Source organism: Corvus hawaiiensis, chromosome 20, assembly GCF_020740725.1.
Source record: "Corvus hawaiiensis isolate bCorHaw1 chromosome 20, bCorHaw1.pri.cur, whole genome shotgun sequence".
NCBI lineage: Eukaryota > Metazoa > Chordata > Aves > Passeriformes > Corvidae > Corvus > Corvus hawaiiensis.
Genome location: NC_063232.1, coordinates 5,466,213 through 5,489,785, shown reverse-complemented (window position 1 = coordinate 5,489,785; position 23,573 = coordinate 5,466,213). Strand labels below are relative to the sequence as shown.

At 43.9% G+C, this 23,573-nt stretch overlaps 2 protein-coding genes and 1 long non-coding RNA gene across 3 annotated transcripts; 1 reads left to right on the top strand and 2 right to left on the bottom strand.

Annotated features, from left to right (window-relative positions):
• Nucleotides 1-1,574: 1,574 nt before the first annotated feature.
• NIPSNAP2 (nipsnap homolog 2) lies at nt 1,575-14,963 on the top strand. The gene is made up of 10 exons (XM_048324201.1): nt 1,575-1,681; nt 5,198-5,337; nt 5,420-5,465; nt 8,145-8,239; nt 10,086-10,156; nt 10,494-10,634; nt 11,036-11,067; nt 12,173-12,267; nt 13,026-13,109; nt 13,814-14,963. The coding sequence occupies exons 1-10, from the start codon at nt 1,596-1,598 to the stop codon at nt 13,876-13,878; spliced, it is 855 nt and encodes a 284-aa protein (XP_048180158.1). The 5' UTR covers nt 1,575-1,595; the 3' UTR covers nt 13,879-14,963.
• On the bottom strand, nt 5,599-13,031 carry LOC125336094. Its single transcript, XR_007207648.1, has 2 exons — nt 12,834-13,031; nt 5,599-8,031 (listed from the first exon to the last, which is right to left on the bottom strand). It is a non-coding gene; the product is annotated as an uncharacterized LOC125336094 (long non-coding RNA).
• Nucleotides 14,964-18,731: 3,768 nt separating the features above from the next.
• On the bottom strand, nt 18,732-23,243 carry PSPH (phosphoserine phosphatase). The gene is made up of 5 exons (XM_048324203.1): nt 22,983-23,243; nt 22,173-22,307; nt 20,519-20,664; nt 19,660-19,808; nt 18,732-18,918 (listed from the first exon to the last, which is right to left on the bottom strand). Exons 1-5 carry the CDS (start codon nt 23,201-23,203, stop codon nt 18,808-18,810), a joined length of 762 nt encoding a protein of 253 aa, XP_048180160.1. The 5' UTR covers nt 23,204-23,243; the 3' UTR covers nt 18,732-18,807.
• Nucleotides 23,244-23,573: the final 330 nt, after the last annotated feature.

Below are 23,573 nucleotides of genomic sequence, written 5' to 3'. Positions count from 1 at the left end.
TCAGAGTATTAAAGATCATTTGCCCTTTAACTTCCTGCACAAAATCAGTTCTGGCTGCCTAAAAAGCCTGACTGAACTCAGCAAATTATTTGGGACAGCAGGAATGAGAAACTTAAAATTCCTTCAGTGCTTCAAAGCAAAAAACGCTGCTCTTTGAATGCCAGTGTTCACGTGGGGTGTCAAGAAGCCTTCACTGTGTATAAAATAATGTGGGCATGGGCTCTGCGTTTGAGGAAGTGCCTTAAGTATGTGGCTGTAGGGTTTTTCTTGTTTGTGGCAGGGGTTTATGTTTATATAAATTCCTCAGATCAAAGCAAAGGGAAGGAAAAACCTGAGCTCAGACTCCTCCCCAGGTGAATGTAAAACGTAAAACTTCATCCAAGCAAAGATTGGGAGAATTTGGGTATGGGGTAGAATTCGGCCCTGGGCTGTAGGAAATGCACTGAAGTTGTATCCAAGCAGAACTTGACCCTCAATATATGGGATATGAGTGGTCTAATAACTAGATAAATGTAAGAAATAGAAAAGGTTTCCTGTTTGCTTAATAGGTTGCGTCTACATCTAATTAGGAAAGTAAATATTTTCTTGTATTTCTTGTGATTTCCTTTGAGTAGCAGTGAAAATGCCATATTTTTTTTCCTCTAAGATTGAGTCATCACAGAAGGTTATCATTTTTCCAGTGTAGGCTCTGGGAGGGTTGCTGAAGAATTTGCCATGCTGTCAGATCGAAATGTGACTAAAAACAAATTACACATCAGACTGTGCTCTTTAATAGAGTGATGGCAATTGTAGATTGTACTTTTGTGATGTTAAAGCACATCATATGTGTTATCTTCAGGATTAGTCTCAGAGAGTGCTGATAGAAAAATCCTAAAATGGGAAGGGAAAGTTTATAGGGCCAAGATAGAATCATTATAGGTGTTATGTGAAATGATAAGGATTAGTCATTGACTGCTTTCTGTGTTTATTGGCTTGTTGCTTTTAGAACTACCCTTTAATTATTACCCTAATTATCACTTTATCCTTAATTTGAAGTTATTTAAGGATTCAATGCCAGCACACACCTCCTCCTCAGCCAAAATACCTCTGAGTATAGCGGAGCGGTGTGAGGAAAACCCTTCAGCTGCCAGCGAGTGAAAAATGTACTCAGAGAACAACAAACCAGGGCTGGGGGGTCCCCTAAATCCAACTGTGTCCCCCAGAACCCAGGGCTGGGATCCCCAAAACTGGGGCTGGGATTCCCCTAAATCTGACCAGAGGCCTCCAAACTGGGGGCCTCAAAACCGGGGCTTGGGGGGATCCCCCTAAATCCAAGTGTGTCCCTCCCCAAAACTATGGCTGGGGTCCCCCCAAATGCAGCTGGGTCCCCAAAACCGGGGCTGGGGCCCCCCTTTGTCTGAGTAGCGGTCCCCAAAGCGGTCTGAGTCCCCCCTAAACCTGGCTTGGTCCCCCAAAGCCGGGGCCGGGGGTCTCCCCTCAGCTGAGGGGCCCTGAAGGGGTCCCGGGGCCGCCTCAGCCGCGCATGCGCAGGCGGCGCTGCCCGCCAGGGGGCGTGGCCGCAGCCCCCGGCCCAGGAGGGAGGCGGCGGGAGCAAGATGGCGGCGCGAGTGCTGCTGCGGCGGAGCCTGGCGGGAGCGCCCGCCGTGCCGCGCCTGCCGCCCGGCGCCGGGCTGGCCCTCAGGTGAGCCCTGAGGGGGCGAGGCGGGCGGGACGGGGCCGCCGGGGGAGGCTGCCCGCGGAGCCGGCGCCGCCCGAGCCACCCGGCGCCCCGCCGCGCAGAGCGTCCCCTTCCCAGGCTGGAAATGGCGCCCCGCTGGCGGGGCAGCGGCCGGGCCTGGGGCGGGGAGTGCGAGGCGGCGGGGTGTCCCTCAAGGTCACGGGCCGCAAGGCCGGCCCCTTCCTTCCCGAGTCCGAGTCCGCCCCTGGGTGGGAGGATGGCCGCGCCGCTGACCTGCCAGGACGAACCGGCCGCCGGGCTCAGGGGGCAGCGACACCTCATCCCCGCACGCACCCCCCGCCCCTGCATGGACACCCCCGCATGTAACAGGGCACCCCACAGCCACGGCTTTCGGGGTGCCCAGCCGCCGTGCTCACATGTATTCCTGGGATTTAAGTACCTGGATGCTCCGCACCGCGCTATCCCTCCAGGATCAGGGCGTGCAACAGCTCTCTATCCCAACTCCTCCAAGCAACAGGGTGCACAGCCCAAAAATCCATGTTTCCTCAGGGTCGGGGTGCGTGACTGCACACCCCGGCATCTTCCTGCCTTCACCATGCACAGCCACACATAGAAACCCCCTTGGGAGTCAGGGCTGGTGTATCTGTGCTTCCCATGGGAGCTGGGATGTGCACGCACCCCTGTCCTGGTGCCAGGGCACAGAGAGAGGCACATCCATCAAGTTTTGGGGTGCAGAGATTTGCATCTCTGTGTGAACGGCTGCCCGAGGTGCAGACACACACACAGCTCCTGGGGTACCTTCCAGCTGTAGGAAACTGGCACAGGGTGCTGGAAACACAGGAATTCCCAAGCTGGGATGGATTTACACGGTTTTTCCTCCCTTTCTTTGAAACGGGGAAAGCTGCTGCCTCAAGCCTCAGAATAGGCAAGACTAAAAGCATCCCTGCAAGCAGCTGTTCAAGGAGTATGTTGAGAGGTGCATGTTTTGGGGTTATTTTAGTTTCAAATAAACTTTGTTCAGACCACAGATCAAACACTGTCAAACGATAGACAAGTTGTTTTTCTTTCTCTTCCAGGCAGACATGGGTTATTAAAAAATCTAAATACTTCACCTGGTGTCTCCTACCCAGTTTATATTTTGTGCTAAAGTAGGAGCTAAGTGAAAAGAAGTATTTTCCCTGACATTTTTAATCTAATCTAAGCAAGCTATTCAGTGTTAGCCTTTTGCATTCACAGCCCAACCTTTGTAGCAAGAAAGCAAAGCTCACAGTTAATATTTGCAGGATGAGAACTTGCTACCAAAGACAAGTTGATGCTCACAGCTGTTTAAAGACATGAATTGGCTCCCTGCTCCTCCAGAGCTAATTTTGGGTACACACTGCCCACAAAATTGAACCAGTGATCAGTTCAGGGCTTCTTGGTTTGTGGGAGTCTGGGATGACAGTGGTATTTTAGGATATGGATTAAAAACCAGGCCCTTGCATCTCAGTTTGGGTGCAGTGAACATCTGCTTTAATAAACTTAGCCTGTTACCTTTATTGTAAGTGAGGTGAATATTTAGTTGTGATTTGTTAGTCAGTGCTCATGAGGAGCTTTCCAGCTGCTGGGGAAAAGATTTTCCATAACTGTGTAAAGTATTACTCCTGTCACTGTTTTGAAAATTAGCCATACCTCCACTTTTAGGTGCAGTTTAACATTCAAGTCATGAGATTCTCCTAATAGCAAAGAAATTTGCTTTTCAGAGTTGTCCCTGTAGCTCCAGCTTATTCCCGCTGCTGCTGAAGTTCACAAAAATGATGATTAGGAAATTAATCATGATTATTTCTCTCTTTCATCTTCAAAGTTTGCTGCAAACAATGATCCTCGAAGAGTAGTTTTCTAAATACTGCTTTGCTAACTTTGTTTAATAAAGGGCAGGGGATGCTGAGAGTTTACAGGTCTGAGTATTGCAGGGCTGGGGTTGAGTTCTGCCTCCTGGAGCCCAGTGAGGGTTTAATTTGAGGGAACTTTTTAACTTGGATTTCTGAGGTGGGGTTTAGCCCTGTGCTCTGAGCTCGGAGAAAGCTCCGCTCCAGGCCATTCCAGCAGCAGCCTTATCATGGAATGCCCTTCAAATGCCTGCACTCAGGAATAGCTGCTTGGCTTCCAGCACAGCCACATGTTTGTGTGTGTGCTCAGGGCCAGGGAGGGCACCATTTTCAATAAACTCACCAGTATTTACAAATTATTTCTTCATGCTTAAGGTCATCTCAGCTGCAGTTGTTGTTTCTCTGCTGTGAAGTACTTTCCTGCTCCTCCATCCTGCTCCCATGGGCAGAACCAGGTCATTATGTTCTTTTCAGACTAAAAGGTGGATTGTTGTAAAAAACTGCTTTTGTGTAATACAGGTGTGTCCAGTGGGATATTTTTCTCAAATGAAATTGAGATTTTCTTTCCCTGTTTTTTTTTTTTTTTCCCCTGAAAGAAAGCTTTAGGCTGGAGATCCAGCTGTCTTCTGCATCTCCAAGTCAGTAATTAAGGGTGAAAAGTTGACATCTGAGGCAGGAAAAGGCTGAAATTTCCAGCTTACAAGTAAATATATGTGGTATAAATACCACATTTGATACTTTAGAATTTCACTAGAAGCTTGTGACAGAATTAATTTTCTTCACAGTGGCTACTATGGGGCTGTCAAAAAAAGGCAAATTGAAGGAAGTGATCTTAGGAGAAAGAAGCAAAAACATTTGAGCTTGTCAGACATTGTAGAGGATCAGTTAAATGCATCAGATTCCCTGTCCTGGTCATCTGGAAAAGAAGAATAATTCTTTTAACACATCACTTAAAAAAAAAATCACAGTTATCACTTGGTTTGTGTGCTCTGATGTAAAGGGAGCTGGTATTATTTGGAAAATGTACTTGGAGAAGCTGAATGAAGATGAGATAAGAAAAGACAGTGAAATTCATGTGTTTCGAGGCAAGGGAAACATGGATGTTGTACAAAGAGCCTGGATCTGTGTCCCTACATGATGCAGTTGCCAGAATCTGGAATTGAAATATTTCTTGGCTGGTTGTTTCCTACCACTCATCTTTTTTCCCAAATTAGTCTTTCATGCTGTTTTTCCTCTTGAAAGACATTTCATTTTTCTGCACAGGAACACAGGGCAGTTCCTTTCCCTTTTACGCTGTATGCAGTTTTCCTTCTGCACGGTTTTCTTTCCTCTTTTTCACTCCTGACTGTTCACACGAGGGCAGACCCAGCCCTGGGCAAAGACAATGGGCTAAAAAGAGGATAAATAGGCAGCAAAAGTATCCATTGCACAGGGAATAACCATGGATAATGTGTGGTTAACTGTATCTAGTGAAATGATAAATCTCCCTGGGGAATGAGCCCCCTTTGCCTTGCTGGGAAAAGACTCAGTGGGAAGTTTTAGCAATATGTAACTGTATGTTGTGATACTATAATTTGCATTAAACTCATGGCTGCCTTCCCTGCCTGGTGGGAATTCCAGAGGCTCAGTGCCCTGTCCTTGTTCCCTGCAGGGGGCTGGGCTCCTCGGCCCACAGAGCCCGTGAGGAGAGCTGGTTAAAATCCCTCTTCGTGCGCAAAGTCGATCCCAGGAAAGACGCCCACTCCAACCTCCTGGCCAAAAGAGAGACCAGCAGTCTGTACAAACTCCAGTGTGAGTGATGGCTTTGTGCTCAGCAGCACCGTTCCTCCCCTCTGTCCCTGCCTGTCTCACGTCCCTGTTGTTGTTGTTGCAGTTCACAATGTCAAACCTGAATGTCTAGAGGCCTACAACAAGCTCTGGTAAGTGTGTGAGTTCTCTTTTCACCTTTTAGGCATGTTGAGTTGATCTGTAAATTGGCAAATACCGTAACTGTGTAGAGGGGAGGTGACAAAATTCTGCTTTTTTAGGATTTGGTATTAAATAGATGCTAACGAAAGAGCAAAAAATCCTCTACTCAGTTCACCCCACTTTCCTCTTGGAGGTGTCATTTTCTAAGCTGCAGTTGAGGAGGATTCCTGTTGTGAGAGCTTTGGGATATTTATTGGAACAGCTTTCCCCCTTCCCTTAGTGGTCTTAAAGTTGCTGATGCATGCAGGGAAAGGTGGAATGTTGGCATTCCCTCTGCAGCTGCCAGGTTGAGGATGGGTTTTGTCTCTGCACTGAAAGGAAAGAGAGATCACTGGTAAATAAAATTACACCAGTGTTAAACTCAAGTAGAACTTTGAGATGTTACAAACCCAGGGGTTGATTTCCTCTCAGCTTTTTAATGTCCCTTTCACAACTCCTGTTGCTGAGCTGCTCCTAAGGAGTTACACAAACCCTTGGATATGGTCTCTGCTTCGGGGTGATTCCCTCCAATGAGAGCAGCACTGTGACAGCTTTCCCAAAAAGTTCCAGCTTTAGAACATGTAGGAGTTAATCCCATTTGAAATGGACTGCTTTAAGGGTGAAAGTGCAGAAATACTACTCCTTTTCTGCCTGCACAATCCCCCCTCTGGAGCCCTGAAAGAGCTGTGTGGTTAAATTTGGGGATGGAGTGAGCCTCGCACCCAGCAGTGCTTTTCTCACTGACAGTGCCCAACTTGCCAGTGAAATAAAACATTCTCAGGATAACGACAACCAGCTTTGAAGTGTGAGCACAGCAGCTGGGCTGGAGGGAGGGGAAGAAGTCCCAGCTCCCAGTTCATGTCCTCAGCTGTTACTGGGTGGCTGCACAGCTCATCTGTCACCTTTGTGCCTTCTTGTGTTGGGCTGGATAACCCAGTTTTCCCTGCTGTAGAAGCATAAAAAGCCACTAGAATAACATTCAATCAAGGTATTTTTAGCTTTTTTGTTGTTTAAAAAATAGATACACAGTAAAGGACAATTAGCATTCAGCCAGCTTGCTGTTTAAAAGCTGAATATAAACATGTCCAATTACTCAAGGCAGGGAACCACTTCTGTGCAGTATTTCATGAGCTGCCTAAACACTGAGTGAGAGCAGAGATTTCTATTTTCAAGGAAAGAGACAAACAGCAAAGAAAGAAACTGCTGACAGCAGTCAGATGAAATATGTGTGGTTGGATTGATTCTTTCCAAAGCAAATTGAAGTATTTCAGGGAAGGAGACAACTTGAGTAAAGTAATAAACAAAATTAAGCCTCTCTTAATTCCTCCTGCCTCTTCCTAAATAAAAAACAAAAAAAAAGAACAGGTTAATTCTATATCAAATCAGAATGAGGATTAGTCATTAGTTATTAAGAAATAATGTAATGAAGACAATTACAAGAGTATTTCAGAAATTACTGTGGTTAAGGAGCCCTTCTGAAGAATTAGGGACAGGTGTTTTTAAAAAGGTGTTCTGTGGGCATTTTTTCTCTTAATTTGCAACAATATATGGTAGAATTATGCAATAATCTACCATTCCTCTTCAAAGCTGCCTTTCCAGGACCTCATTCTGCTCTGCAGAAATGAACTGATGGTGAAACATCCTTGAGAATGTCCTTGGAGAGTCATTTATCATATTATTTACACTGGCTAGTGAGAAAACGTCGAGGTACAAATTGGTAATGAGATTTGCTCAAGGTTGTGTGGAAAGTCAGTGGCAGAATCGAGAGGAAAACTCATCTCTAATGACTCCCAACCCCAGCCCAGCCTACTTTTTATTACTTGATACTGTGCAGAGACTCGTTGCCTGTGAGCCAAACTGAGGAAGAAGGATAATTATTCAGGGAAAAACAGAAAAGGCAGAGTTCAACCAGACTAATTGACTTATTCATCAAGGCACAGTGCAGGGAAAGCTGTCTTGGCCAAGTCAGCAATCAGCAAAACCTAATTTCCTCCTGCTAATGTGGGCCACTTGTAAAGTTGGAAAGAGTGTTAGAAATCCTGGGAACAGTCAGCCAGAAATCGTGTTTTGGAGGTATTTTTAAGGCAGTTTCACTGTTGGTTAGTGGGTAAGTTGCCTCAAAGTAAGAGTGCTTTTTGAAATTAAAAAGCAATACTCTGAGGTACAGCCATTATTTCATTTATCACATTATTTTTATTCATTCAGCTCAGCAAGTGTAACTGGTTTAGAAGACTGTGCTTTCTTATTTCTGTGCATTCTCCCCCCCTTGAGGGGAGCTTTTCCTCAAGCAAAGAAAAGCTTTTCCTCAAGAAAATCACCCCTTTAAGCTGAATTTTCTGTGAGATATCCTGATATTTGTTTTCCTGATATGCTGGATAACCTTTTAGATAGACATAATTATTTAGATAAACCTAATTTCCTTCATCCAAAGAATCCTTTGTTAAAGATTCTAAGAAAATGGTAACACTCACCTTAATTCTCCACGAGGGTGTAGCCACCTTCCTCCTGCGTAGCAGAATTTGATATTTCAGCTTTCTCCTGTGCAAAATAAACCTTGTGAATGTTCCTAGCATGATGCTGTGTTATTCATATATCGACTGTGGCCTCCCTGAAGGCAATGCAACCCAGTGTCTGTGTTCCTTGTTTTCAAGTCAAGAGGTGCTGCCAAAGATTCATGAAGAAAAACACTACCCTTGTGCTCTGGTGGGGACTTGGAACACGTGGTACGGAGAGCAAGATCAGGCTGGTAGGAGATAGAAGTACAACCCAATGTAAACCCATGTGCTTGGCAGGTTTCTTCTTTTAAATCATCTCTGTTGACACTCAAAGCCTGTTGGCAGTGTGTCCACTGAGGGGGTGTGTGCATCACTTCTCAGCTGTTTGTCTTGCTTTTGTCGTGCTGGGTTGGACAGCAAAGTGTTCATTCCTTCAATTTTGTCTCATTTTTAATATATTTTCTTGTTTTCCAGGTGGTGATGGTTGTTAAAATTAACAGGTTTTGGGGAAATGCTTGTAAAATATAGTCCTGTGGACACAGTTCCTGAATATTTTAGGGTAACTCTTGCAAAGCCAGAGTTTATCCCTCCTTGGGCAGTATAAAAGCTTTGCTCAGGCTTTCAGACTGTAATTGCTGTATGGTAATGAAATGCAAATCATTCCAACCCATCTGCATTGTAAACTTAACATTAAATTTTACCGGGGGAAAGTAAAAATATTTCTGTTCATGTTCATACGAGGATACTGCCTAACTATGAAAACAAACTGGAACTAGGCATGACTGAAGAGCTGCTACAGAGGTAACTCCAAAGAGTCCAGTGTAGAGAGAAAACCTGGAAAACACCCTGGGAATTGGAAGGAATGGGAAGCCACAGATCCAAATCCATAGAGGTTCTGTTACAGTTGTGCCAGGATCGGTGCTGTTGCTTCCTACTTAAAAAATAAACTCCTGCACACATTAATTCTCCTTGCACTGCCAGCATATTGCAATATTGACACTGAACAAATGCAGAGAATTAACAGCAGATAAACCAAACAGTGTCTGAGAGCCAACCCTGCAAGCTGAAGGGGAATTGGGCAACGAGGACAATTGAAATGGGAATTCCTTAGGCAAGCCTCAGTGGCTGCTTTTGTAACAGATGAACACAGGCTGGATCTGTCACTGCATCCCCAGCCTGCCTTGGAAGTGTTCTTGCAGCACTGGAATAAAGCAGATTATGGGGTTTGACTTGTTCAGTGCTGGGTTAATATCAGATGGATCCATCAAATCTGCCCTGGGGCTGAGGCAGCAGAAGCAGGAGGATAAATCTGCTCTCACGGGGAAGTGCCTCCCATCAGCCTTGTTTGCTCTCTTGGAAAAGGCACAGAGCTGCTTAAGAGGGGAGAAAATAGTTTTTTATGATTCTGTGAGGTGAAATTATTGCCTTGCTACACTAAATGCTTGTAAATACATCTTTCTGTGATTTATTAAAGGGGTTGGTTCTGATTTTTTACAGAGGGAATGCTTTGTAAAAAATTTAGATACAAACATAAATACATGTCCTGAAGTTGTTTTTGTGGGGGAAATCCTGGCTAATGTTCAGTTATCTTCTGCTTTTATTAATGTTGAGCTCACAAATAACATTTGCATCGTTTTTCATGTCCTACAGAAAGTGTCTTGCTTTTGTGCTGGAGTAATTTACTGAACTGAAAATCTGCCCCTCCACTGCTCTTAGATGAAATTGGTATAAAGCACGTTTTTGGAACTAAGTCATCCTCTTCAACTGAACCTTAATTTCAATAACAGTCATGTCAAGTCATCACATCTTACTAGCATGGCAACAAAAAGTCCTTTCAGAAATTTCCCTGTTACCCTCAGAGTAAATTGCAAAATTTTCCAAGAGAACCCCTTTCAAAAAGCAGATGATGCCATTATCCTTAAATTATCCCAATGTGTAGTGCTTTCATGAATGAAAATCTTGTTTTCAAACCTGCTGCCTGGTTTCTGTTTTTGTATAATTCTGTAATGTGAAGAGCATTTTATAGCGTGATTTTTCCAGAAGATTTACCACTGGTCTGGGACATCCCTCGAAAAAGTTTAATTTTCTCTGTTTCAGTTCATTTGTGGAGATATGAGGGAGGTTACCCAGCTCTCAATGAGGTCATGAGCAAACTTCGTCAAAATAAGGTAAAAACCACTGATTTTCTTACTCAGGAGAGAGCAAAGAACAGGCAGAGCAAAAAAAAAATGCAGATTTAGATATTAAAGTGTCTCATCCCTTCCTGTACAAGCCCAGAAACCTCTTTGAGAAAGGATTTATTGTCACATTCAGGTTTAATTCCTGAACACGTCACGTGTAAATCCTTGGAATTCTCAGATTCACCAAGGAGAATCCAGATTCCTTTAAGGATTTCACTGTCCCACAAGCCTGATAGCATTAAAAAACCAAAAATCCAAGCCACCATATGGTGTCCTGCTGTTTGTTGTTGAAGAATTTGACCCAATTCCCACATTATTTTTTTAGGAATTCATAGAATTCCGTAAGGAAAGGGGTAACATGCTCCTCTCCCGTAAGAACCAGCTGCTGCTGGAGTTCAGCTTCTGGAATGAACCTGTTCCCAGAGATGGCCCTAATATTTATGAACTGAGATCTTATCAACTCAGAGTAAGTTTAAATTTTATTTCTTCTATTATTTTTGAAGCTCTGTGCTGTCCTAAAACCTTCTAAGGGTGTTTATGGCCAACTGAGCTTGTGTGAAAAATCTTCTTCTTATCAAAGCTGATTTCTGAGTCAGTGCTGCTCTCAAAGTGTGGGGTCTGAAGTGAAGGCAGGCTCCAGCAAGATCCTGATGTCTGCAGGGCTGAAACCCTGTGGTTGCTTTGAGGGATGCTTCAGAGATGACTAAGAGGTGGTAAACAGAACAATTAGAGATTATTTTTATATTCTTATCACTCAAAAGGAAGGCACTGTGTTAATGCAGAGTGGTTTCCATACAGAATCGGTGTGAAAATTGTATTTTGGGGGTTTTTTAACTGCAGTTTTAACAGTGTCTGTTGTTCTTGCAGCCTGGAACAATGATTGAGTGGGGCAATTACTGGTAAGTGTTGCCTTCAGCCCTGGTGTGCTCCAGGTTGAGAGGTGCAGGTGTAGAAAAAGCACCAAAGCCACCAAATCCCCCAGTTCAGGGGCTGCTGCTGCACTTGCACCACTGGTCAGACAGTCCTGTGACCCTTTGAGGAAAGGAAAAGGAATTTTGTGCACAAACAACGCTCTGGTTTGGTTTTGCTTCCCAGAACTGTTTTAGTTTGCTGCAAAAACCATGGATTTTCAGCAGAAAGCTGCTTGGAAAGGGTGGCAGTTCCTCTGGGAGACTTGGGTCATCTTTTACAAGACCACTTTTAGCTTAAATCTTGGCTCTTCAGGCTTTTAAAGTCAAGTTGCTGCTTGAAAAGCTGCTGAGCAGCACATTTGTTATTTTAATATATAGGTTAGAAGTATTTGAGACAGTTTTCTATTGATTATATGCTTCTGATTTTGTCTTATTTTTAACCTTATTTCAATTTACACTCACTGTACTTGCAATTCTGCTGGTTGATAGTTAAACAATTTGGAGCATTTTCAATTATTTGGACAAAGGTGAGGACTTAGATTTTCAGATTTGTCATTGATACAATTTTTTCAATTACAATCATTTGAACAAATCGAATTTAGAACTTTTTTATAAAATAGGCACATCTCTACTGGTAAGAAATCTGTTTTATAAGATCCAACAAGAGAAATATTTGTCTTATTTATGCAAAGATCCACATGAATAAAAAGTCAGAATCTGTAGAAAATTAATGTGGCAAAGCTGATATGACTAAAACTTCAGGATTTAGTTATAAAACCTGCTATGAAAAGGCCACTTGACACTGTTCCAGCAATTATCTTGATCCTGAATCTGGTTGAAAAATGATTCATGCCAAGTTTAGTGTAAATGTAGCCTCCAATTTTAATGCATGCCTAACAAGACAAGAGGTAAATCTTAATTACTTAGTGCTGAAAACAAGGGTGCTGCAGATTTTTTTCTTACCTTTAATTGCTGAAATGTGCAACAAATGCAATTTGACATTCCAGCCTCCCTTCCACTCTGTTTCCCTTCCAGTTTTCCCTGATTTCCTCCCCAGACCTGCAGGTTCTGATGTCTCTTTGTTCCTCTGCAGGGCTCGTGCAATTCGCTTCCGACAGGACAGTAATGAAGCAGTTGGGGGATTTTTCTCCCAGATTGGACAGCTCTACATGGTCCATCACCTTTGGGGTAAATTCCTGTTCTTTTCTGCTTTTTTCCTGCTTTTTTCTTTCACTGCTTCAGCCCAGGAGGAAACATTTTTACACAAGGCAAAGGGAGCGTCTTACAAATTGGGTTTTAATATTTTTTTTTCTTTCCCTAATTTGTTGATTTTTTAATTTGTTGATTTTTTAAAAAATTTTTGTGTAGGCAAATTTATTCTTCACCAAACAAGAAATAAACATTTCATGTTTTCTTCTGTTTCTGCCACAGTTTCTCCTGTCCCCTTCTGTTTGCTCTCAGTCCCACAGCCCTGACCCTGCCATCCCAATTCATGCTGAAATCAGGTTTTTACAGTTCCATTTCAAGCCTCACATTTACCACAGCTGCAGAAAAGAAAGTCAGAAAAGTCAGGCATTTATTTCCATACCTGCCTGGAGGTGTTCTGGCTTTCTGTGTGCATTCATGTTTATAAACACCTTAGGATTGTTTCAGCTTGAAAAATGATAATTTGTTAGAAATCACTCCGTTTTTTCTAAATATCCCAACAATTCAGAATATTATGTACAGCTGTACCCCTGCTCTTATTATCTTACCTGTGTCCAGGAATTCTGTCTCTTCCCCAGCTCCTTCTGTTTGTCCTGCTCTGGGAGCTTTTCCTTCTGGCAGAGAACTCCTGCCTTTCTTCTTCCCGCTGTTCCCAGCCTCCTGATTCCTCCTTGGAATGCTTTTAAGGGATCTGTTCCTGTTCAGAAGGAAAAGGAGTCACTTTGTGCTTGTTTTCCCAGCTTACAAAGACCTGCAAACCAGGGAAGATATAAGGAATGCAGCGTGGCATAAACCGGGCTGGGATGAACTGGTCTATTACACAGGTAACCCATTAACTCCTCTGGAATGCTGGGGGCAGACTTTGGGCTGTGCCATCCTCTCTGCTCCTCAGCACATCCCACTGGGAGAAAAAGTTCTTTATCTCAGGGGGAATCGTGTTTGTGTGTCAGTTTTAATTCTGTGAGGGCACAGAGGGACATTGCACTGAGCTGTAAAGTGAATTTTGCAGCTGGTTGTAGTTGGAGAAGTTGCCCAAGTGCTAAGAAATTGCTGCATTAATATTAGATTTTTATACCAGCGCTTCTGTGGAAGAACAGATTTATGTAAATGCTTGTCCAAAGGTTTAGGGAGCCAAGAGTGAAATTTACCTTTATATTAAATGATTATTTCGAATATTTCATTAAACACAGAAGCCTTGTTAAATGCATTGCTGGGAAAAGGGAATTTAGACTTTGGAACTAAAAGCCAGGAGATGTTTGAGATCAAAGAAAACTGTCATAACAAAACTCCCAGAAGTGTGCCAAGAATGTCAGCTTTGGGTTCCACGGGGCACATTTCAAAGGAAGTTACACCAGAAAAATGTAGGATCACTTCCATTTTGGTTAAAAGAATGGAAATATTTGTCTTTAAACGAGCAGAGAGATGATATTAAAGTCATTTATTCCCAAAACTACCGTGCTACAGGGATGATTACTGAACATGCTGAACTCTGTCAGTGAAATAAAACGCTCTCTCCATTTTTTTTCAGTGCCCCTTATTCAGGAGATGGAGTCCAGAATCATGATACCCTTGAAGATTTCTCCACTTCAGTAAAGTCACTGATTTTCTTGTGCCTACATAGATAAAGTGACAAGTATTTGTCTTAATTTATGGTATACACTGTATATCATAGTCTGAAATATAAAAGTACTGTATTGAGCTTATAAAAGAGACCTCTTTTCTTCAGAACCCAGAACCCATGACCTTCTGCTCTGAGGGGGGGGAAAAAAACAATACAAGACTGTGATTAAAAGGTTGGTGAATTGAAAACAACTCCAGATCTGTGGGACAGCTCCCCAGGTAATGTGTGGCTTGCAGGATTTCAAATCTCCTGCCACACAGGCACTGCCCAGAGCTCAGTAACAGCATTGCTGTGAGGCATTTAATGACTGCAGCTTTGAAAAACAAACAAAAAAATGGGAGTGAAATGAGAAGCTCTGAAGAAAGGAGAATTTCATTTCAAATTACAAAACGAGAAGCGCTGGGGTTGCTGTGAAATAACCCCTGGCTGGTGGAGCAGGCCTGAAATCAGCAAGTCTCTGTCTCCAGTCATTAATTGGGGATAATCCTGTGTGGCAGGAGATGGGTTATGGCCAGAAAGGGGCATTTGTAGGATTTCTGAGCACACATTTGCTTGGTACCTCCCCCTGGAATTAATCCCACGCAGGGTGACCCACGCTTTCCCCACAGACACTGCCAAGACGTGGTTGGCTGAACACCCTGCAGGGAATCGATTCACTCCAAAGCATTTCCCTCCCCAAACAGCTCTGAAATCTGGGAAAAGGGGTTGAATTTAATAAGCAGTGCTGATTCAGACTTGGAGGAGGGGGTGGCACTCCCTGTGGCTGGGTTGGTGTGTGAAGCTGGCGCATGTGGGGTCAGTGGGATTGGCATTTCCGTGTACCATGGTGTCCAGTTCTGTTTTGGTTTCACTTCTAGACTAGAATGTATCCACACTTTTTGGTGTCTGCAACGATGTGAACATCCTGTAAGTGACAGTAATATTCTCTCTCTCTCTCGTGGCTCCAAGAATCAGTGTAACATACTGAATGTACAAATCAGTTCTGAATGTCCAGTTTGTACATTTCAAGAAGTTTTCAGGAAGAACATATCAGTCAATAAAATCCTTTTAATTTTCACTTTTTGCTGGCACCTCCTATGTATTGCACCACCTGTGTTTTCTCTCCTCTTGCAATGTTTAGTATGGAAAATTTAGAATATTTCAGCAATATCTCTGGTTCAGGGACAGCATTTCCCATGTTCTGCTCTCCTTCTCCAAAGGGAATTTACAATCTTTCCATCGCATCCCATTTTGCTGAGTGTTCCAGAGGTCCTGAGTGCTGTGGTGATAAATAACAAAACACTTTTCCTTCTCATTTTTCTCCACAAATTATGCTGCATTTTTCAGGTGTGGTTTCTGCTTTCATGAAATACACCGCACTCATGCCTCCCCTCGAATTTCCTCTTGAACAAAGTCAATATTTGATCTGGTTCTTGTCTGGGTTTATATTTTCCTCCTGTTGTCAAGTGGTGATGGGATTTTACTGAGTCAAATTCTGTGCTGTATCAGCTTAAAGTTGCTCAGTGAGCCAAGGAAATCATTTGAGCTGATCCTTCTCACAAATGAGCCCTGAGCAGTGAGATCACCTGGGGCTGCCATTTTTCCAGACTTTTGGGGCTACTTTTCAGCTCCAGAAGGAAAAAAGAGATGTCAATATCAGCTTCCAGTCCTTGTTACCTCTCCCAGCATCCTCCCAGATTTCTTTTCCCTGGAGAATTGTCCTTGTAACCCACACCCAGCGATCTCAGCCAGAGGCAAACACCAAAAAGCATTTTTGGAGCTGCAGGATTTTGTGTGTTCTGATGCAATCCATGGTTTTTACCTTCACCAGGAATTACATTCTGCCTGGCACAGCTCTTGCTGTTCAAGGGCCACAAAGTTTTGGGGGAGACATCACAAGAGTTGCAGGTCCCTCACCCACTCCCAGGCTCTGAGCTCCCCCTGGAGCTGCCCTGATGTGTTCTGGATGTGCCTCCCCTCATTTTGAGCTTCCTGCTTGTGCTCTGGCTGCCTTCAGGGTTAATTCCTGGTATTTTACCTGCAGATTAAATAGTTCCTGTTATTTTCCTTACAGATAGCAATGTAAACTCAAATGGAAATGGGTAATGCCAAGCTTTCCTTGCTTCCCTTTGCCTGAGCTTGGTTTTGCCTGGTTCTGTGAACACTGTTGGGATTTTCCCTCTTAATTCCATGGCTGAGTCTAAGTTTTCCTTGGACAAGCAATCCCCCAGCATTTCTTACAGCAGAACTGCTGGAGTTCAGAACTGAAGGGTTGAAAAGTGGGGGACAAGGCCTGGAAGGGTCTCTGGCAACTCTCAACTCTTGTCCCACTGCAACAACACAATTAAAACTCGGGTTTAGTTGTCCTGGAGAAGGCTGCAAACTGTCCCTCATGCAAATCTATAGTTTAAAGCAATTCTGCCTCATTGAATAATCACATTAAGAGGCTTTATATGAAGGCAGGTGGTCAGGAGACCCACCTGGAGACCAGCTCCTCCCTGTGTGACCTGTGCTGCTCCCCAGACTTTGCCCTGCTGGGCTGGGATGTGTCCAGGCAAATCTGTAACACTGAAACTTTCCTCACCCTGCTTTATTCCCTGCTGGGTTTTTTCCACTATTTCACAGACAAAACAGCTGAGCCTCTCACTGAGCTCAGCAATCCTCCTGCTACCTCTTGGGCTAGAGGTCAGCCTTAGTATTTGCCCAGTGGAAGGGGAGGGGGGGATTTTTTTCTAAGCCAGTCTGACCTAAAGAGCTGTTGTGAAATCCCTGGCACGGCCCCACAGTTTCCATAGTGCCCCGACTGGCAGAAGCTCCTGCTGTGAATGTTAACATCCCTTCCAGAGCTCCTGGCTGGGGCACTGGGGGAATTTCAGAGCCCTGAGCCGTGTCCCAGTGCCTGGAGCTCCAGCTGATCAGCTCCATGTCAGATTTATTTCCTTTGTGGCCTTTGAATTCCATAAAAAACAGCAAACAAACTCCTTCACTTCCTAACTGGGGGATTGCACAGAGATATGGTGGGAGCAGAAGGACTTCAGACTTGCCCTGCTCATGCAGCCTTGCCTGAACAAAAGCAGGATTGTCCAGGAGCTGCCCTGGGAGCTGGCTGGGACTTTTCTCAGGAAGAATTTCAAAGAGCCCATCTTTAACACTCCCAGAAGTTCTGGGGAGTGCTGCCAGCCATTGTCTGCCTTGGCTTTTGTGGGGTTTGCCAAACTCTGACAGATCCTCTGTGGCTCTTGCATGTCTGCCTTGCTCCAAAAAGCATCACAAGTTTGGTTCTGGATTTGTTTTCTGGTTCTGGATTTGTTTTCTTTTAACCCTTCTTCTCTACTATTAAATGCTGTTGTAACTGCAAGCCAAAACCTTTTGAGAGCATCAATGAGAGCTGCACCCCTCACTCTGGGCTGTGTTAACTCCTCTTTCCCCCATATCCTCCCCAACGATGTCACAGAATGAACAAATCCAGTATTTGCTTTAATTGTTGGTGATGCTTTAACAATAGGGCAGCAGCTGTCTCGTGGCACCTTGATGTAATCATAATAAATTAAGCAAATTCAGTGCTAGTAGTGAAAAGCAGTGATTATTATAAGACAATGTGACATTTGGGAAGGTAAGGGCATCACTTGTTTCTGTTCCACCCAGAAATATGTGGTGGGGTTAAAGAGAATTGCCAGACTTCAGTTTCTGGAAAAATACTGGGACTCTTTGTAAGCACATAGAAGATAAAAACCTCTGCAGAGATTTTTTTTCCAGCACAAATCATGTCACGTTTACCCATCTTTCTCCTGTGTGTTGTGGGGATGGAAGGAAGTGGAAGGTGGGGTGTATTTTAACACTGGTAAAGATTTTTACATCTTCACAGGTGAGATTCTCACAAGTCAGGAAAATGAAAGTCCCACAATGTGAAAAACACACTCAGGAGAGTTGTCAGCATTTACCAGGTGTGTTCTCTTGGATCAGACACTAAAGAGACTCCGTAAGAAACCAGGACCCATCAGCAGGAGCTCAGAGGAATTCTCAGAACAGGTCAGGCTTAACTCTAGCAGAGTTTAAGGGTGGTTAATCCACGTTGGAGGCAGAGGAAGGGACTGAAGTTTCCCAGAATTTCCTTGACAGGTTGATGAATTCACTCCCTTCCATTTACAGCTGATGGGGGTGGGTTGGTAAATAAACAAAACAGTTCCACAAACAGTGGGACCACTTCACAAAATCACCAGTTTGGAGTTTGGTTGGAATGTTTTAATGAAGGATGGGAACCACTCTGTCCCTCACCTGAAGATGTTTCTTGGACAGGGATGAACGTTGGATCTGTCTCAGATTTCCATGCAACTCCTGTCCCAGACAGGTTGAGCAACTGAGGCAGCTCAGGTTCTCTGTAGCCATAATTTAATGAAATCAGAGATATTTAGTGATGTTTTCCACCTGTTCACTGATTAACCTGCTCCTGAGATTCTGTGCAGTGAAAGGTACTTGCCAAACTGTTCAGCTTTTAGCCTGAATTATTTGTTATTATTATTATTATTATTATTTAGGTAAAGTTTTTGTTTGTGGCCCTGTTCTTTTTTTGCCACCCAAAATAAGTAAAGGCATTACAGATGAAACAACAGATGTGCAATATTGACCAGGAGATAATCCATTAAGGTATTCTTAATTTATTATTTTCTATGTCTGGACTTCACTTGGAAGTAAATAATCAATTTCCTTCTTCCACCATGGCAAAGCTGTATAAAAAATCTTAACCATTTTCATTACAACATATTTGAGTAGAACGGCGCCATTTGCCACACGAGCCAGAGTGGAAGGTGCCCAACTGCCAGAATCATCAAAAACTCCAGCCCACAAGTTTGCAAACAAATAAATGTTTAATGGCATTGAATAATGGATTTACAGGTGTTAAATAGATTATTTTACACGAGGATTTATCGCTCTTCCAGTTCCTTTAGCAATTCGTCGAAGTGGGTGATGTACCACTTTGCTTTCTCCTTTACTTGCTTTCTGACTACATTGCCTCCAAATCCAATGAAGCAATCCTGGAGAAACACAAGGAATGGCCACATTGATTAGTGCAGGCCCATGGAGCTTCTCAGTAATTAAAGTTTGCTTTTAAGATTGGATTTTAAAATCACAGCATTCCTCCCTGCCCTGTTTTCCTTTGCACGTTCACTTTTCAGATTTATTGACCATTAATTCTGCAGCACTTTGGTTACTGGAGTTTTTCTCAGTTCCTTATAGCTTCCAGATTGTTCAGAGGTGAGATTTTACTGAGAATCTGATGCAAATGTGATGCAATACCATCCAAGAGCAAGTAAACATTGGATCATGCACGAGCATCCCACAATTACCCCTCTGCTGTTTATCTTACCTCTGTTTACCTCATCTGAGAGATACCAAAAGCAAACATTAACCCTGTCCTCAATCATTAACCAGAGCAATCATCATTTCTACATCTCACCAAACCCCCTGCAGTGAAAGTGCACGGTTTAAAATTTCCACTGCCAGCTTTTTTTTTTTTTTTTTTTGCCTTTTTTTTTTTTTTTTTTTTTGCCTTGAGGTGGAAAGCATTCAACAAATCCTGAGCTGCTTTGGGGTATTTGGGGGACTTTTGTGTGGGGAAAGGAGCTGAAGGGGAAGATGGAATTAAAATCTCTCCCCTGGAACATCTATAAAAGTTGTCTTTCTGTTATTTTTTTAAATTAAAGAATCCAAACCTCACTCTTGTTTTTCCCCAAAGGATTTGCTCAGAAGGAATTCAGGATTTCTGCAATACTCACTCCAGGGGGGCAGGCTTCCATGTCTGTAGCTCCATCTCCAATCATAACCACTTTCTTGAAATGGAACTGTTCTTTCAGATGACTGATAACCTTTCCTTTCCCCCCTGATTCAGCTGTTGGTTGTGTTTCATCAAATCCTGCATATTCTCCTAGAAAACAATGGAAGGACAAGCTGGAAATACAGATATTTTCTTGGAAATGAAGAAATATCTCTGCCTGTGGTCTTCACTTCATTGCATGCAGTCCTGTAAACCTCACAGCGTCCCAAATAAATAATTCCAAGGTAAGTTTAAGACTGGGATTTCACCCAAGTCTTCAGTGGAGGGATTTTCAAAGAAAAATAGAGACATTTTCAGAGAAAAACAGAAACCTGTCAGGGCAGTGGTACAGATCCATTCCCAGCCACTCTGGTGTGAACATCCCAAAAGCAGCATCCAGGATGATGCAGACACAGTGTAGGAAGCCCTGAGTAAGGAACAACCTCACTAACTACAGCTCTGCTTGGGCACTCTGGCTTAAAATCCAGAGCAGCTCTGCTACAAAAAGCCACTGAAAGGGAGGTTTGTGAGAGCAGCTCAGTGTAAGGAACTCTTTTAACTTGAAGGAGCAGGAGAAAATGAAACTCTGCTCTCAGCAGCTGTAACAAGTTTTACCTTTGGCACAACAATTAAAAAGTAACTGCAGCTCTATTTTTTACATTGAAAATTACCTGAGCTGCTTTTTCGTAAGGTTTTGTAATTTTCCTGCTTGCAATTAGCTGCATTAATAACAGCACAGTGCCTGCTACCCAATATCTGACAGTGGGAACCAAAAAAGTGCCATTAATTAGCAGAGAAAGGAGATTTGAGGGGACTCTCACCGTTGAAGTAGAACTTGAGCCTGTTGGCAAAGACGTTTGCTGTGGGAATGTTCAGCTGCAAGGCCACGTGTTCCACAATGCTCTGAAACCCCCCAGAGACCAAGAACACCTGAACCCCTCGTTGGTGGAGTCTGCTCACCAGCTCCCTGAGAAGAGAGAGCACAAAGGTCAAATAAATCCTTCCTAAACCAGGCTTTGTGCTAGTCCAGCTTAGTTTGGGTGTGTGCTGCTTTCCAGCTCCATCCATCTCTGCTGCCCAAAGCTTTTCCTTCTTTCCCTCTGTTTGTGCACACACCTGGCTGCAAAGAGCTGGACAAAGCCATCATTTAATTCCTCAAAAACAAGCACTCCCTAAAAATGTTTTCTTTCCACTTTCACATTAGTTCCCTTGAACAAGCGAGAGCAGATCCAGTTCAGACTTTTTTTCTGAAGTAAAACAACAGCAAGAAAATGAATCTGGAATGCAGCAAAAAGCAGGGAATGTGAGATAAAGCCACTGCTCCAAAATGCAAAAAGTTGGCTGAAAAGTGCAAAGTGCAAATGTTTTCTAGCTCAGGGTTGGTTCACCAGATGCTGGACATCGATGCCATCTTTAGAAGAGGGCACCAGCTACAGAAAAGGAATCAAAAAGAGAAGTTTGTGGCCCCAGTTCATGTCAGCAGGACTTGAAGGCAGTGAAAAGTTTGGGGGATTTGGCTCTGGAGGCAGGAAGACCAGCCTGCAGCAAGGGGAGCAAGGAAGTGGTAGCAGCAAGAGCAGAAACACTAAAGACTGACAAGCAAAGCAGAGGCTCAAAGCAGGACACACAGAAAAGGAGGAAGAAAGGGAAGGCCTGAAAAGGAGGAAGAAAAGGGAAGGACTGAAAAGGAGGAAGAAAAGGGAAGGACTGAAAAGGAAAATCACATGATCCTGAACAAGGAAACAATGTTCTCTTTGTCATTACCTCTTGCTCTGTCTTCTACAGAAAAAAGACAAAATACAAGCACAGTATCATCTTCAATTCCTGTTATATACTAAAAATATTTTAGACTTGAAGCTATGGTCAAATTTTGTAGTAATTATTTTCAATTGTTGGAAACAATTTGAATAGGGGGAAAAAAATCCCCAGAGCTTTTCAGTTTAAATAGTTAATGGTCATTCCAAACCTCAGGATGAATGAATACATGTATTTATGTGTGTTTGCTTAATACAAGAGGTGTTTAGTGTTTTTAGAGAGTTCAGAATGAGTAGCTCTGAGCAAAGGATGCCCTAAACTGAGCCAGGGGTGTGACTGTACTGAGGGGAGTCAGAGAGAGGTAAAAGAGCTGCAGACTAGACCAAATTTAAGGAGGTATTAAATCTCCTCCCAGTCCCATCACCCCTGAAAAACCAGTGATTGAACAGATTCTTTCCCACGCCCCTTTAATCCTCAAGCCAGGATCTGAGCTTGCCAGCCAAGGTGCCAGGTGATATCTAAGACTTTTCTTTTTCCATGGGTTGTTAACCACTTGCCATTAAGTCAGGCTCCTGATCCAAGCTTGGTACACATCCAGCATGGAGATGGAGCAGGAAACCAGCTCTGTGATCTTACAGCATCACTGATGACACAGAATTTGGTTTATTTATCCTATCTGCTTCCTGAATACTTAAAAAAAAAAAAAAATTAAATTCTTACCTTATTCCTGGAGTTAGCTGAGGTGGGTTGTCAGATATTAATTTCTGCACTTGTTCATAGGAGGGCCGGATGAGACCTAATCGTGCTGTCAGAGCTGCCTTGAATGTCACAGTGCCACCCATGGCTCTGCGGGTCCTGAGGGGACAGCCAAAACACCAAATCAGTGACACTTCACAAGCTGAGGCTTCTCCCAGCAACAGAGCAATAACAAAGAATGACAAGGAACCAGGTAAGAGAGCAGAGGTTGGAGATTATACTGAGCTAAAAGATTGGTGGCATCCACTGGAAGGAGATCTCCATGGATGGGAGAACCAGGGAGGCAAAGGAAAATGGCTCCATTCTTTCTGGGATGCCATACTGGGACCATATTCCTGAGCTGCAGCTCAGGTGCCCTTCTCTGAATTTAACAGAGCTTTTGCTACAAGCTTCAACTTGTGCTGTTTCCCAGCCTCAGCCTCAGAGATGGGTTGGGAGAGCTGTCCCCTCTCATCCATCTCATGGTAAGGGTTTGCTGGTCCATAACAGTGTTTGGTAGTGCTTAGCCGAGTTTAATGATGAGGGCTGCTCTCAGTCTATCAAAACTATCACTGGAGAATTTATGCCAGTACAGTTTTGTTGGGTGGCCTCACAATTCCCAAACAAGTTACTTCATCACGCATCAACTCCACTTATTACCCCAACCCCTTTTTCAACTGCAGTAACGTACGATTGAATCAAATGACCGGGAATGATAAATTCATTATCACAGATTAATCTTATCCGTGGCTATTTTTGCCTGCCCCTGTCCGAGCTCCCCCCAGCCATACGTACATCTCTGCCACGGCATCCCCGACCCCACAGAACTTGGCGAGCTCATCGATGCCCTCCTCCCTGATGACGGTGCTGTCCACGTCGAAGCACACGGCATCGGCGCTGCGGAAGATCTCCTTCAGCTCCATGAGGGATGCCATCCTTTTGGTAGCCTTCTTACTGTGAGGAGACAAGATGAAGTCTTTCTCTGAGTGGGAGTAGTGCACTGTTTCCTGAGCCATTGGTGCTGCTGCTCTGATGCGTGCAAGAAGGGACGAGCACAGCCTGGTCGCCAGCTTTTATCCCAGGGGGAATGGCGGTGGAGGTCTGGCTCAGCTGCTGATTTGCTCCCAGCTGTTGCTGCCTACTGATGGTCACCCTGTGCTCCAGGTGGGCCGTGGAGGCCTGGGCAGCTGCTGATTTGCTCCCTGCTGCCTCAGCCCATTGATGTTCATGGGTTCAAGGTTGTAATCCTTGGCATTGGCTGAGGCACCGGGCTGCCAAGTGCTGTGTGGGATTGCAGGGTTCTGTTTCATCTCAGGTGGGTCTTGATTTCTCATCTGTCCCAGGCTGGGGTGTCACAATGGTTGCTGCAGGACACCCAGGCCCTAA

Bases quoted from the DNA above. Each gene is read 5' to 3' on its own strand.
- NIPSNAP2 (XM_048324201.1), top strand. From the start codon at position 1,596: ATGGCGGCGCGAGTGCTGCTGCGGCGGAGCCTGGCGGGAGCGCCCGCC. The intron at 5,466-8,144 runs GTAAGTGTGTGA...CTTGTTTTCAAG, and splicing joins GAGGCCTACAACAAGCTCTG to TCAAGAGGTGCTGCCAAAGA. The intron at 10,635-11,035 runs GTAAGTTTAAAT...TTGTTCTTGCAG, and splicing joins TGAGATCTTATCAACTCAGA to CCTGGAACAATGATTGAGTG.
- PSPH (XM_048324203.1), bottom strand. From the start codon at position 23,203: ATGGCTCAGGAAACAGTGCACTACTCCCACTCAGAGAAAGACTTCATC. The intron at 19,809-20,518 runs GTGAGAGTCCCC...ATTGTTTTCTAG, and splicing joins GCTCAAGTTCTACTTCAACG to GAGAATATGCAGGATTTGAT. The intron at 18,919-19,659 runs GTGAGTATTGCA...GTGTTTCTCCAG, and splicing joins TGGAAGCCTGCCCCCCTGGA to GATTGCTTCATTGGATTTGG.